Below are 15,012 nucleotides of genomic sequence, written 5' to 3'. Positions count from 1 at the left end.
ACTGATAGGCAAGAATGAATACATTTTAGAAAACATATCCATCCATCCATTAATTCATCCCGTCATTTAATGTGTGTATGTTGGAGGAGTTGGAGCTACTATATAGTTTCTGGAAATCAGACTCAGGTCATCAGGCTTGGCAGCAAGTGCCTTTACCTGCTGAACCATCTTACAAGCCCTGAACACATCTTTTGAGATACTAGTCAACACATGTTTTCAAGTACATGAAACAGACAAAAGTGGCCTATGTTAAATAATTGTGGCATTAAATAAATGTGTGCAGAATTAGAATTTTTTTGGTCTCTTCAATATTGAACAGCAGCAGTAAAACATTCAAACATTGTGTATGGGTGTTTTACTCACAAGTACGTTTGTATCACATGCATGCAGTGCCTAGAGAGACCAGAAGAGGGTGTTGGAGCAGTTGTGAGCCACCATGTGGATGCTGGCAATCAAACCCAGGGCCTCTCAAACAACAGCTAGTGCTTTTAACTACTGACCCATCTCTCCAGCCCATGTCCACCACCTCTAGGGATCACTCACATGATGGTATATAGGACACCATAATTTTTTTAAGATTTATTTATTTATTATATGTAAGTACACTATAGCTGTCTTCAGATACTCCAGAAGAGGGAGTTAGATCTCATTAGGGATGACTGTGAGTTGCTAGGATTTGAACTCAGGACCTTTGGAAGAGTAGTCAGTGCTCTTAACTGCTGAGCGATCTCTCCAGCCTGGATGCCATCTTTATAAGCTGCTGTTATTATTACTGTAGTTGTTTTGGGGATGGAACCCAGACCCTCTCCTATGCCCAGTAAGTGTTCTATCAGTAGGTTGTAGCTCCAGCTATAGAAGGTTCTTTTAAAATAAATTTGGTTAATCCTGGGCTGAAGAGATAGCTCAGCAGTACAGAACACATACTGTTCTTGCACAGGATTGGAGTTCAGTTCCCAGTACTTACACGGGGTGCCACACAGTCATCTATAACTTCAGTTCTGGAGTTTCTGATTCTATCTCTGGCCTAGAAGAACATCTGTACTCTTCTCCCCCCCCCCCCCCACCCCACAAACACACACATATACACATAATTTAAAAAATAACACTTAAAAATACCTAATTTTACTATACTGCTTTGTAGCAGTATTCACTCATCAAATTTGATTGTGCAAATAATCTTCCCATCCCACAGATGCTGTAAAATGCAAAATCTGGGGTCAGTAGTTTCTGAAGCCTGTGACTCTTCATTTTCAACAAGTATCCTGAACATTCAGAGTCTACAGGTCAGTGAACCATTCTTGTGTTAATAGAATACAAGAATATAAGCACTTCTGTATATATTATCTTACTTGTTTTTTGTCGGTGTCTATTTAGAGATTCGCCAAAACATGTATGTTCAACCAAACCCTGCACAGGCATAATGCAGTGAACCAGCTGGCAAACAAAAAGGGACACGCAGACAAACAGCTGGAGCTGACCCTCCATACCTACAGCTCTGCATCTGAACAAGGGTGGAAAATACCCAGGGGAAAATGTGTTTCATTTTCTTGTCATGATTCCTGAAAAACAACAAACCCGCTGAGAACACAAGGATAGACCTGGAAACATTTAAAGTAGATGGGAGAAAGCCTGCAGGTTAGTGACTTCAGCATCCCTGGATTTAAATAGTGTTCAAAACCAAGCAGGAAATAAAGGGGTTGTGGGTTGGGATAACTTTCCGGGTAGGTGAATTTAGCTGGGCAGGAAAGAAGAGCCACCAGAAGTTCATCAGCAGGCGCTAGGGGGGGAATCTAGGCAATTCCATCCGCCAGGGTTCAGGGAGGGGCGGCCGGACAGTCAGGCTTTGTAGCAGTAAAGGCTTGTTTTCAAATAAGTCCCGAGTAAGCCTAGAGGGTTGAAGTTCAAGAGTGACAGGCCTGGGATTTGTTTTAGATTATGCTCGCGGCTGTGTGGGAAACTTGTCCCGGTCACCTAGGAGCTATGTATGCACCCTGAAGTAGTGAGGACCAGCTAGGGGTTCAAGAAACCCAGTACGGACGGACGGCAAGCCTCTCTGGGCACACTTAGGTTGTCCAACACAAATGCGCCCAGGCATCACTTTAATCCCCGCCCCTCCCCCACCCTTTTCTTTCTTTCAGAGGATTTGGGCCTCCTTCTATGCTTTGCTGATTGTGTAGACCTCTGGGGATCTTGTCTTTCTTTGTCTCAGCATCTCTGCAAAGAGATCCGGCCACAGCAACACCCTAGGTTTTGAAGTCCGGCTCATCGGGGAAACGGCGCTTCAATCAGCCAAGGGCCTGGACACCGAACTCCAGACACCTTGTTCCCTCCCTGGAGGTTTCCCCAGCGCTGCCAGGGGTGGAGCCGGTGCGGCACACTGGCGGGGACCCGAGGGAGGCTCGGCGCACCCTCGACTCTCCGGCAGCAGCGGGAACTCTCTCCCGGTGCCCAGCGAGGGACGCCGAAGCTCGGCGTGCTCATCCCTGGCCCGCAGGGGGCGCCCACGCCCCACCCCGTCCCGCCCCCGACGCCTCCGCCCGAGCCCCTGCGCGGCCCGGGGCGGGCGCAGCCGGCCAGCAAGCTCCGGGGATTGACTACCCGCGCGCTCACTTCCGCGTCCCGCCGCCGGCCGCCGCCATCGGACAATGGGCCGCGCGCCGCGGCTGCGGTGAGCTCTGCAGGATCCCGCCGCCGGCCCCGGGCCAAGGGCTGTCGGGTGCGTTTGCAAGTTTGGTTGCCCGAGGTGGATGTGAGTTTACTTCTCCTGTGTACATTCTCTGTCTTCTTTCGTCTGTTTTGGGTTTTATGACTTGGAGAAGAGAACTTTTCTAAGCAGGCCGGGCACAACTGAAGGCTGCTCTGCCCCCACGTGGACGCTCCCCAGGGGGAAAGAAGTCTGAAAGTAAACTTAGCCCCGCTGGCCTGAAGGCCTCAACTTCGGCTGGACTGTAAGTAAGTTTTAGAGTCATGACCTTCTTGCTGGGCAGGTGGGAATCTTTATGCGCCTTGGGCTGGACCTGAAACCTCGGCCAGCATCCAAATCTCCCCCGCCCCAATCACACCTTGTACCAGGGCTAGCCCCCCACCCCCCGACACTGATCTACAGCATGGATAAATATGACGATCTGGGCCTTGAGGCCAGTAAATTCATCGAGGACCTGAACATGTATGAGGCCTCCAAGGATGGGCTCTTCCGGGTGGACAAGGGTGCTGGCAACAACCCAGAATTTGAGGAAACTCGAAGGGTGTTCGCTACCAAGATGGCCAAAATCCACCTCCAGCAGCAGCAGCAGCAGCTCCTACAGGAGGAGGCCCTACCTAGGGCAGGCAGAAGCCCGGTCAACGGTGGGAACCGTCAGGGTGCGAGCAGCAAGCTGGCGGCAGATGGGGCCGCTAAACCTCCTCTGGCTGTGCCAGCAGTCTCACCTGGATTAGCTACCACCACTGCGGCCGTGCAGCCCCCATACCCATCTCAGGAGCTGAGGACCAGGCCATCTGTCCATGGTGCAAGGCCTGGCAGTCAGAACTGCGGTTCCAGAGAGGGACCTGTGAGTTCCCAGAGACCTGCATCACACAGTCTGGTTCCCTGTGAAGACCCTTCCTGCCTCACTCACGGAGACTATTATGACAATTTCTCCTTGACAAGCCCACAGTGGGGTGATAAACCAGAAGGGTCCCCCAGCATGAGTGTAGGGAGTGGATGGCCTGGTTGTTCAGGGAATGATTCCACATTGCCCAGATCCTGTGGGGACCATCACCCTTACCAGCCACAGCTCTCCATGTCCTCTGGCAGGTCTTTTGAAAGTGGCATCAGTGGCCAGGACGGTGGCATGGGTGGCCATAGCAGTGGGAAGCCAACAGGCCTTTGGTCCACTGCTTCCTCTCAGCGAGTGAACCTCGGTTTTACTAACATGAGCTTGGAGAATGGGACCCCAGCTCAAGCCAAGGGCACAACTGTTTCAGCACTGATGGCCCCTAGCAGCACTAGCCAGGGAGCTTGTCCGAGAAGAGATCCAGGTCTGGGATATGAGGCTTCAGGCGGGGTCTTCAAACCCCTTGTGGACACTCAGCCTTGGCTCCAGGATGGGCCCAAGTCTTACCTCTCTGTTTCTGCTCCATTATCCTCAACAACTGGCAAGGACAGTGCCCAGACAGGTATGACCACTGGGCTGGATCCTAAGCTTGGGTGCGTGGAGTCTGGCACTAGTCCCAAGCCCAGCCCCGCCAGTAATGTCCATCCGGTAATGTCCACTCCATCTGAGTTATCTTGTAAAGAGAGCCCTCCCAGCTGGTCCTCTGACAGTAGCCGGGGACCTGTGCTCCCAGGGAGCCCCACCCCCTCCAGGGTGAGGCTGCCCTGCCAGACCCTCGCACCGGGCCCTGAGCTTGGACCCTCCACTGCGGAATTGAAGTTGGAAGCCCTCACCCAGCGTCTGGAGCGAGAGATGGATGCTCACCCCAAAGCTGACTACTTTGGTAAGTTAGATGCCTGTGGTGGAGTGATGGTGTCCCCACCAGGATGCTATGGCTGGTCTTGAAGTGGCCTGCTATTATTTTCTCCTTCCTCTTTCAGCTACTTCTGCTCCTTTAGAAACTTGAAAGCAGCTGTGGGCAGAAAGCAGCCTTTGCATATGGAAGTTACCCATGTGTGCAGGGTGAGGCAGGGTGGGATTGTTCATAACTGCCCTCAAAAAAGGGAAATGAAGCCGGGCCGTGGTGGCGCTCACCTTTAAGCCCAGCACTTGGGAGGCAGAGGTCGGAGGATCTCTGAGTTCCAGGCCAGCCTCGTCTATAGCATGAGTTCCAGGACAGCCAGGGCTACATAGAGAAACCCTGTCTTGACAAAACAAAACAAATAAACAAAGAGGGAAATGCTGTGAGTTTGGGTTTCAAGGGTTTGAGGTACCACCTCAAGCCTCTTGCAGTGTCTGGCTTAAGCTGGCCAAATTCGTGGTTGTTCTACATTGTGTAACTGTGTGGAATGTGTGGCTTTTGGTTCTCGTCTGCTGTTCATATGGTGGTTCTGCAGGTGAACCTGGACCAGCGTCATATCTTTGCCTAGATGCTGGCTACAAAAGGAAATCTTTAGCCCCTCCTTGGGTCTGCCACAGCGGGAACTCAGGGTAAGATCCAAGGAGGAGAGATAATTCTGCAGGATCACAAAAACAACTTGGCCAGGTGCTTCTTGGTTCAGTCCACACCCAGGCACCAGGTTGCAGCGGCAGGTGATGCCCATAGGTGTGGCCCGAAATAAGATGGAGGTGCTTCTTGAAGCTTTTACCCAAGTTGCAGATTTCATTCTCTTTTTAAAAAAAAAAACACACACAAACTCTATAGACACATGACTTCAACTTTTATTTCTGCATGGGGTTTGGAGGCAGCAAGAAAGTGGCTGTATTCCTTTGTTGAAAACAGTTGCCTGTCTCATGGGAGGGTGGTTTGGAAAGACAGCCTGTGCTTAGGAGTCTGTGGCTTTTTTTTGTCTTTTAAATTTTTTTCTCTCTCCCCTTTTTTTGGCCTCTTGAGTACTGGGTTTATGATTTTTCCAAAGTCCAAGTCCTTCCAAATAGTAGCTTCACCAGTAGAGGAGGGCTGGGTCAGGGAAGGCCCTTGAGGCTGGCTTTTTCCCACGCTCCGAAAGAACTCGTCCTAAGGCCTTAGGAGGGTCACAAGCCCAAGGAGATGGACCGTGGGCATATGTGCAGTCCATAGTAGTACTGGGTCTGCTTATTATGAGCAGCTCTGGGAACTAGTCTTCACCACACTCAGCAAACAGGGGTCATGGTTGCTATTAACTGGTTCCTTCTTAGATTATTTATTATTTTATGTAGATGAGTGTACGTGTACCACACGCATGTCTAATGTTGGTAGAAATAAGAAGAGGGCATCAGATTGCCTGAGATTGGAGGTACAGATGGTTATGAGCCCCCATGTGAATGCTGGGAATTCAACCATGGTCCTCTGCAAGAGCAACAAGTGCTCCTAACTGCTGAGCTAACTCTCCAGCTCCGTGTTTATTTTTTAAAGCACAAAGCACTATTCCGTGAACTGCCCCATCTGGTTTGTGAAGCATGGCCTTGAAAAATAATATGTAGCTGGAGATGTGGTGGATCCTTTAATTTGAACTTACTAAGTTTTTAATTTAAAGCTCATAGAACAAAAATTTTTTTTTAGATTTATTTATTTATTATATGTAAGTACTCTGTAGCTGTCTTCAGACCCCCAGAAGAGAGCATCAGATCTCATTACGGATGGTTGTGAGCCACCATGTGGTTGCTAGGATTTGAACTCAGGACCTTCAGAGGAGCAGTCAGTGCTCTTAACCGCTGAGCCAGCTCTTCAGCCCGAACAAAAATATTTATTCAGGGGTGATAGTTTATGTTCATCATCCGAGCCGCGATCTTGATCCATACTCTGTATTCGTTCAGCCTCCAACCACTGATCACCTGTCTGGTGTTGTGCTCTGAGCTGGGCCTTGGGAATACACAGTGGATAGACAATCAGTACAGCACAAGCAGTAGGAAATGAGCAAGTAGTAGGGAGAAAAGAATTAGGTAGAGTATACTACCTAATGAAGCCTTGTCCTGTGGGCGACATTACTTGTTTTGATCTGGGTCATAAAGTGAGGTCTCTACTGAGAAGATTGCATTTGGGCAGAAGCTTGAAGGGCAAGGGATGACAGGACCACTGTGTACCTTTGTAGGGAAGAGGTGGAGTTTGCAGAACTCATGCCAGGGTAGAGTGTGCTCTGTGGCTGCTTTGATGGTGGAGTGTCTATCTCTGACTGATCATGTGGCAGGAAAATTCCTCCCTTTAAGGACTCAGTGGGCAAGTTTTAACAGACCATGTGATTTCCTAGGCGGCCCCTCCCTTGCCTATAAAACCAGTTGACCCGGCCTTTCCCTCTCTAGGTCTCATAGCACTTGCAAGATTTGGTATATATTAAATCATGGCTATTTTTTACTTCTAGGCAGAATAGTATTTCATGGCACAACACTTTTGCCAAAGGGACCTGAGGTACTCTTTCGCTATCAGTCAGTGGAACTCTAGTTAGAAGCAAAAAAGACTGATGTTTGGTTTGTTAGCCTAGGTACCTTCCTGAGCTAGAGTGAAGATGTCTCTTGAGCATCTGATTCTGGGCAGAGCATTTGACTCTTCCCCCGTATGGCCAGTGAATACTGTTGATGGATTCTGAAGATGCCCAGTTTCTGGGTATTTAATGGTTTTTAAATTTTTATTAGCGGGGGAGCGGTGGGTGGGTGGGTTCCATGGTGTGTGTATAGAGATCAGAGGAAAACTTGCAGGAGTCAGTTCTGATTCCACCATGTGGGCCCAGGGGGCATGCTTGGGGGCGAGTGCCTTTAGCTTTTGAGCCATCTTGCTGGCCCTGGTTTTTGATTGTTAGCGCAGCATTAAGGGTACTTCTGGAACTTTGCATGGATGTCGTGTATATGTGTGTGTTGTTTTTGTTTTTAATTAGTTAATTAATTAATAACTTGAGATACGGTCTTCTCACTCCAAAGCTTAGGCTACAGCTCTCCAAGACCTTCCTGTCTTAGCTTCATGAGAGCTGTGACTATGGATATCAGCTACAGTATGGATATCTGGCTCCTTTATGTGTCTAGACAGGCCTTATTTCTTTCCACTCACCCCACCGTGACTCTGTGTTCTCTGGGACTCTTCTGTGGCTCTTTCTTGTCCAAGAGGAAATACGATTGTGCATATTCATGAAATGGTAGACAGCGTTTACCGTTTTGAGCACAAAGGACAGGAGGCAGGTGGGGGTGCTTGGTGTCGCCATTCCTCAGACTCCTGTCATTTCTTTGTGTTTCACAATCCTCTCTGTTAGGTCTCTGGAAACATTTAGTCATCTGTCCTCAGCTGTTAGTATCACCCCCTGTGTGTAAGACGTGAGATGTCCCTCCTGTCCAGCCATGGCCGATCCTTTCCCACCTTACCCAGTCCCTCCTCTGCTCTGGTAACTACTGGTCTGTTCTCTGCTTCTCTGAAATCAACCCTTAAGCTTTTACGTCTGAATGACAGTCTGTGGTTTTCGTCTTTCTCTGCCTGGCTTACTTCATTTCGTATGGTGATGCTGTTGTCGCTCTGTCAGGGATGCTTTTGGCTCCCGGGTTATTCCCGGGTGCTCATGGCTCTTAGAAGATGCCGTTCATGTGGTACAGTTTCTCATGAAGCTGCTCATGCCACAGAAAGGAGATGAAAACTCAGAGTGCCATGGCCTTGTTTATTTAGGCCCCAAATTTTCCTCCTTGGTGTAGGTCCTTACCTCCCTTACTAAGGCCCAGCAAAGCACCCATCTCAGCCTGGCTTTCTTGGAAGCTGACTCTGAGACTTTATTTTGGAGGGTGCTCATTGAGTGGTACTCTTGGGGTCCACATCTGATCCCACAGGGAGGTAACAAAGTCCAATGTCATCCTGACCTGGCTTTCACACACTCCCTCCAGGGGTCAGCTGCTGAGTGTGGGCTGCCCTGGTTGTTGTGTGATCTTGGGTGGAGTGTTTTGTGCAGCTGGGGTAGTCCCCCTAGGGCTGATGACAGGTGAGGCTACCCACCAGGCTCACCCTAGCATCTGGGTCACTGCTCCATCAATGAAGCCCACAAGCCCACTTCTGGTGCTGGAAAGGACATGTGACCTTGGGCACCCTGGTTCTTATAATAGCTGCTGTCTGTTGAAGGCCAAGCATTGGGAGACACTATTGTCAGCTAATCTTTGCAGCTTGTCCACCATTATAAATAAGGAACTGTGGCACAAAGGTTCAGTGACTTGCCCCCAGACCACCCCAGATTTTTCCTCTTAGGTGGGACTAGCTGGTCTCCCAGGTCTGGCTTAGATATCCTCTGTTCATCTACCCAAGAGAATGCAAGTTCTTCCCCAGCCAGAAGGGTCTGCCTGTCTGTGCTAGGTACATGACTGAGAGGCTGAAGATGAGAATATATATAGGTTGAAGAGTCTCCTTTTCCCAGGAGTAGAGAATGGACCTCTCCCTACCTACAAAGACACAGAAGACTCTATCTTCAGGAGACTGAGGTTAGGATTCAGACAACATTTTGGTCCTCTGTGTCTTTGAAAGACTTCTTCTCACCCACATTTCAGCCCGGTGCCTGCCCAGCAGCACTTTCATGACATCTCCCTTCAGAGATGTCAGGGGTGCATGACCAGGCAGCCTCCTGGCTTCATTCAGAGCTGCACGCCCCTCAGGCAATCTCAGAGATGCACCGGGCATCTGGGGCAGTCTCTGCTGGGCCGTCTTCTCTTGGCTGAGTTGATAGGGAAGGACACAGGAGTCAGAGTCCAGTCTGGCACCATGATAAAATCTGCGCTTCCTCTAAGGCCCCTGAGTACTTTGGCCTTGCTCACACTGCAATTCCCCCTCCCCTCCCCCCCCCCCACACACACACACAACTGCCCTAGCTGTCCCAACACATAGATACCGGCCTGTCCATCTCTCTCCAGGCATCTGGTTTTCTGGAAAGAGTTGTAACTGACCTTGCTTCCTCACCTCACCAGCAGTTCCCTGTCCCATCATGCCTTCTCTCTGAGGTCCTCCCAGCCTTGGGAGGGTGTGTTCCTACTCCTCTCCTTTAACCCACCCCCATCCCTTCTTTCAGAGCGTGAAGGAAGCTGATCTTTTGACATGACCATTCTTGCAGAGTTTCTAGAAAATTTTGTTTCTTTTTGTTTGCTGCTTACTTGCTGCTAGGAGACAGAACTATGGAAGAAAGGACTCACTTGGAGTCAGAAAGCCAGGTGTTCTGGCCCAATGCTGCCTGCAGCCCAAGGGTTGGTGCTGAGAAGCCCCTCCCTGCTGAGCCATCAGCTTCCGAACATCTCGTTCAGGCCCAGAAGTCTTAAGATGTGGCACACTGGGTATAATCAACATCTGGAATTTAGCTGGTCAGCTAAGAGGGTCTGAGCAACAATGTGGACACCTGGAGAAATCTAGATATAGTTTCCTAGACCCATCTCCTTTCCAAACAGCTACAGAATTAGTAAAACTTTTGTTTTTAGTTACATTTTCAATGACAAGTAGTGGCCATTTTTTCTTTGTATATTCCGGGAAAACACATTTATCTTTGTATCTTTTTGAGACAGGGTCTCACTATATAGTTCTGGCTGTCCTAGAACTTACTATGTAGACCAGGCTGACCTTGAGCTCACAGAGATCTGCCTGCCTCTGCATCTGAAGTACTGGGATTAAAATAGTGGTTCTCAACCTAAAGCTTCTACCCTTTAATACAGTTCCTCATGTTGTGGTGACTCCAAGCCATAAAACTATTTCATTGCTACTTCATAACTGTAATTTTGCCACTGTTGCCTCAGCGATCATCTGACACAAAATAATGGCCTGGGGCCTCACACTGTTTGCCCTGGTCTTCGCTTCTGTGTCCCAATGCCTCACATCAAGTTAGGGCTCAGTGGATTTGTACAGAAGAAATGGAGGAATGCTCCTTGGGCTAGGAAGATGTCAGGACTGGCTTTTAAACTGAACTAGCATACTTAATAGTTGGGTCAAGTTTGTCAGGAACTTACTTTTCATAGCATAACACATGTATTTTTAATCCTCTACAACCCTACCACCTCCCCTTTTACAGATGGGGAAAGTAAGGTACACAAGAGTTTAGTAATCTGACCAAGCAAGCACCTTTGCTGGGCCTCAGTCCTGAGCTGCAGACCATGACCTTCATCCAGTATTTCTGGAAGTTCAAGGCCTTCCTGACCACAGAGTTTACTGGGGCTTCATTCTTCTCCCACACTATTTAGAGTAGCTGGATCCTTGTCTTGCAGCTCTGCCCAGCTTCTATATCTTCTGCCCAGGAGCCTGTTCCACTAGGAGTGCCTCCCTACCTTGCTGTGATAGGACTGGATATGTGTGCATACAGGGAACACGGCTGCCCAGTGCCCAGGCTCTGACTGTTCATGTTCCACTCAGGCGTGTGGGTTACAATGAGTGACTGGGCTACACCACTGGAAGTGCTTGCATGACCTCCCACAGTGCTATAGGCATAGAGTGTGCTAGACCATACTTTTCTTGGAGACATTCCATATACTTGTCCCCAGGCAGTGTCCAGAGGGAACTTAGATGAAACTATGCTGAGTAGATCTGGCAAGCTGAACAGAAGCTTTATGCTGAAACAAAACAGGTCACCGGACTTTTCCAAAACAGGGGCTGTTGGCCTGAGAATATTTATATGTACCCCAGGGTTTGTTTTTCGTTTTATCCTTCCTGGGGAAACCAGCTGGCCATGGGATCTGACAGTCATGCTGGGGGAGACTTGCTACTTGACCATGTCAAGTAGATGAGTGTAGACTTGGTTTAGTTCCTTCCTCCTCTTTCTTGCTCTCTGTGATTTATCTGTGTGTCCTGGGAGAGGGAGAACCGGTTACTCTTGGTTGTTGGAGGTTTGAGGAGAACATATTGGGAGCCTGTTGCACATAAAGTTATGGAAGCCAGGAGGCTTCTTGCTTGTCTTTTAAGTTTTGTGAGCTGTAATGACCGAGGTCCTTGGAGGTACAAGTGAATAAGTTCCCCACCCCCAGCATGCGGAGCCTGAATCAGGTGATTGCATCACAGCAGTCCTGTGCTGGACAACAGGTGGTGGCCATTTCAGAGTGTCAGTAGCAGATTTGCTTCTGTTGCCTTCTGACCTTAACCGCAGCTTCCCCATTCTCCGGAGCCTCCAGGCTCTCTCCTTTTATCAGGGTGGGACCATGTTGGCTCACGTGCTCAGCCACACCCTGAGGTTTTTGAATCTGCTGGTGTCTCCTGCTCTCCTTCCACCATGGTTTGCAATGCTTCCTGATGACTCAGTACAGTGGTGATTTTAGCAAGAGCTGGACCTCAGGGGCAGCTGTGGCTGGCTCCACAGAGTTTGCTGTCAGAGCTGTCCCTGGTATTAACCAACTCCGTGGGGAACAGAACCCTAGTGTGCTGCTTTTCGACCCTGAGCTTGAGCAGTTTATTTCAATCTTCTGCTCTTTGGGGACTAGATAACCTGAGTTTTCAGGCAGCAAGGGTTTTTCCTGCTGTTGAATAGGAGGATCTTCAGATGATGACGACAACGATGATGATGTGTGTGTATATGTGTGTGTGTGTATACATGTGCTGGTTAACTTGAATAGAGTCTTCTTTAGACACTGTGTGTTCACCACTTGGAAAGGAGGAACAAGTTTGTGTGTTGGTGAACTTGAAAAAAATTTTCCCGTCTACTTGCAGAAAAGCCAGTGACAGTGGAGCAGCATGGTAGAGGGCAGGTATGAAAACCATGTGTGCACACCCTGACAAATCTGCTTATGTCCATGAAATCACACAGGATGTGGGGGTCTCTACAAGGTTTGCACTGTGTTCTGAACCAGGTTCAGGTCACTGACTGAGTGAGAATTCCCTGAAGTACCAGGAGCCACCTCTCTTCTCTAGTTCCTTGACTGGCATGTCCTTTGGATGATTTGACATCTCACAGCGAGGCATTGTGTTCCCTGGAGAATTAGGGGGCTAGCCAATAGTCCTACTGTGAATTGGGAGACCGGGATGGGGTGAAGTAGAGAGCAGTTGAAAGCCCCCCTACCCCATGCTACCCTAAGATGCTCTTTGTGTCACCTTCAAAATCTCCCAGCAGCCCAGGCCAGGTCTCCAAGACTATGTGGGGGTTGGCTATCCAGAAATAGATGTGTGTAAGAAAGACTGTTCTAGGGAGGGGAAAGTGGCTCAGGATGTGGGGTGAGTGGACAGAGGAGGAAGTCAAGGAAGCTGCAGGCAGCTTAGGCACTCACACGGGGTGGGGGTGGGGTAGCTTCTGCCTGGTCCCTAAGAGAGCCCCACAAAACCCCCCAGGGATAAGATCACCAAATCCCAGGCAGATTGGGATAAAGCAGAGCTACGTGCTGGCTGGAACATGTGGTTCTCTCTGAAGGGACATTCCTATTACACCAAGTCAGACTTGGAGCTGTTTGTGGGAATGCAGAGTCACACAAACGTGGGCCTTGCATCTGTCTGCTCTGTGCCTCTGTTTTCCCATAAGTAAAATGAGCATCTGGTTGTACTGAAAATTGAGTTGGCTAATGTAGCTATCTGAGCTATCCAGTGTGGGAGCCTGAAGACACGTAGCTGTTAAGCACATCGCAAGGTGGTCCGTCTGAGCTGAGAAGTCCTTTAAGCATGAAATGTACTCTGGAGTTCGAAGATTCGGTGTGAAGAAAGAATGCTTTTTAGTGTTTCTATATGAGCTGGGTGTGGTGGCTCAAACCTGAGATCCCAGCACTTTGGAGATAGAATCAGGAAGAAAGAAGCCAAGTTCAAGGTCAATTTGCTTATATGTATGTGTGTGTGTGTGTGTGTGTGTGTGTGTGTGTGTGTATGAATGAATGAGGGGGTTTTCCTGGTGTTGACTAGGAGGACATTTCTGTCTCTGAGAATGACAGTGGTTTAGGCAGACACACACACACACACACACACACACACACACACTTCTATGTAAAAATGAGACTTTTGGACATGGCAGACTAAGCAAAATGTTATTCAGTAGTTTCACTCTTGAAGTATGGCTGTTTGGAAATGTGAGATCATACTGGCTTGTCTCAATTTTTTGGAAGCACTCAGGATAGAATGTGGCAGATAGTGTGGGCCCCTTGCTGTTTAAGATGCATTGCTGTATTCTCAAAAGTACCAAGGTATCATTAGTTACTTTTTCCCCATCTGAAAGATGATGCCAGGTGATGTGTTCAGAGACACAGAGTCTTAAAGATTTTGGGATCAACCAAGAAGGTTGTGCACCGGAGGCAAGGATGGGAGGGGCTCAGATGCTGCCTTGGAGTGTGTGCTCCCCTAGGAAAAGGTATAGAGGGTCTGAAGCTGCCGCCGGCACAGGGCAGGGTGGAGGAGGTGGTGATCATAGCTGAGATAACTTGTGGGTCTTTAAATGTACTCTTCTGTTTAGTGAGTAAAGGCAGAGCACAAAGACTGCTCATCCCACAGGATGTCCTTGATGTCAAAGGTAGCACTTCCTGTCCAGAAAAAGATGATTTGGGAATTGGCCCACTGGAGACTGCAGGCTACCAGTCTGCTTGTCTATGCTTTGCCCTGCTGAATTAGCTTTGTCTAATCTTAAGCCTCCCCAGAGGCCTGTTGGGAGTGAAGGTAGCAGCCAGCAAGTTGGGGCACAGGCTGGGAGGTGTTCCAGGCGTCTTTCATCCTTGGCTTGACAGAGCCGGGGCTGTGCACTCTGTTGGCAAGGGTGTAACAGAGGCTCCTTGTTGGCCAGCCAGAGGTCACTGTGAGAAACTGAATAGACTGGAGCTGGCAGCAACCTCTCTTCTGCCTGTGGCCCATGACTGCAGCTCTCTGTCTGACCCATGCATGAGGTGGTGTGTGGTGTGTGGAAGAGACAGCTCTGCCCAAGTTCATAGTCTGAGAGCAAAGTCTGGAGATCGTACTTTGGGAGGTCTTTGCCTGCACTGAATGCTCAGGGGCTAGTTTACACATCTAGTTCTCTCCCTTTTCTGGCCCAGCTGTCATTTAGTGCCAGCTCAGCTGATAGGCTCTGTCCACTCTTAGCAGTCACAGCCTTCCACCCCCAGTCTCCATCTCAGGAGAGTTGAGGAATTTGTGACTGTAGCTACAGGATTTCTCTGTAAAGGTCCTGGAACTGGCTGTCCCAGGTACAACTCACTTTGTAGACCAGGCTGGCCTCGGACTCAGAGAAATCTGCCTGCCTCTGCTTCCTGAGTGCTGGGATTAAAGGCATGCACTGCCATGCCTGGCTGTGACTGTTTTTAAGTACCTCGTTTCCATGTAGCAAAATATGGAAGCTGGTATATTTTGACACCTGCATACTCCTGAGAAGACAGAGAATAGTTCTGTCCTTCAGATAGTTACCTCTTCCAAGTTAGTGCCCATTCACAGGCAACCCCCTCTTCCCTTCCCTTCCCTTCCCTTCCCTTCCCTTCCCTTCCCTTCCCTTCCCTCCCCTCCCCTCCCCCTCCCCTCCCCTCCCCT

General features: G+C 49.2%; 1 protein-coding gene across 2 annotated transcripts in view; it reads left to right on the top strand.

The window, feature by feature from the left end:
- Positions 1 to 2,551: 2,551 nt before the first annotated feature.
- The window catches only part of Limd1 (LIM domain containing 1), a 39,927-nt gene continuing 27,466 nt past the window's right edge, over positions 2,552 to 15,012 (top strand). The window contains exon 1 of one of the 2 annotated variants that reach the window (XM_052186869.1): positions 2,552 to 4,476. In XM_052186869.1, the coding sequence (XP_052042829.1) occupies positions 3,000 to 4,476 (1,477 nt within the window). In that variant the 5' untranslated portion in view covers positions 2,552 to 2,999. The remainder of the gene's footprint in view (positions 4,477 to 15,012) is intronic. The other variant, XM_052186868.1, reaches the window with a different exon arrangement.

This window comes from Apodemus sylvaticus, chromosome 7 (genome assembly GCF_947179515.1).
Source record: "Apodemus sylvaticus chromosome 7, mApoSyl1.1, whole genome shotgun sequence".
NCBI classification, from domain to species: domain Eukaryota; kingdom Metazoa; phylum Chordata; class Mammalia; order Rodentia; family Muridae; genus Apodemus; species Apodemus sylvaticus.
The sequence above is the reverse complement of the archived record's forward strand: the minus strand, read 5'-3'. Positions and strand labels throughout refer to the sequence as shown.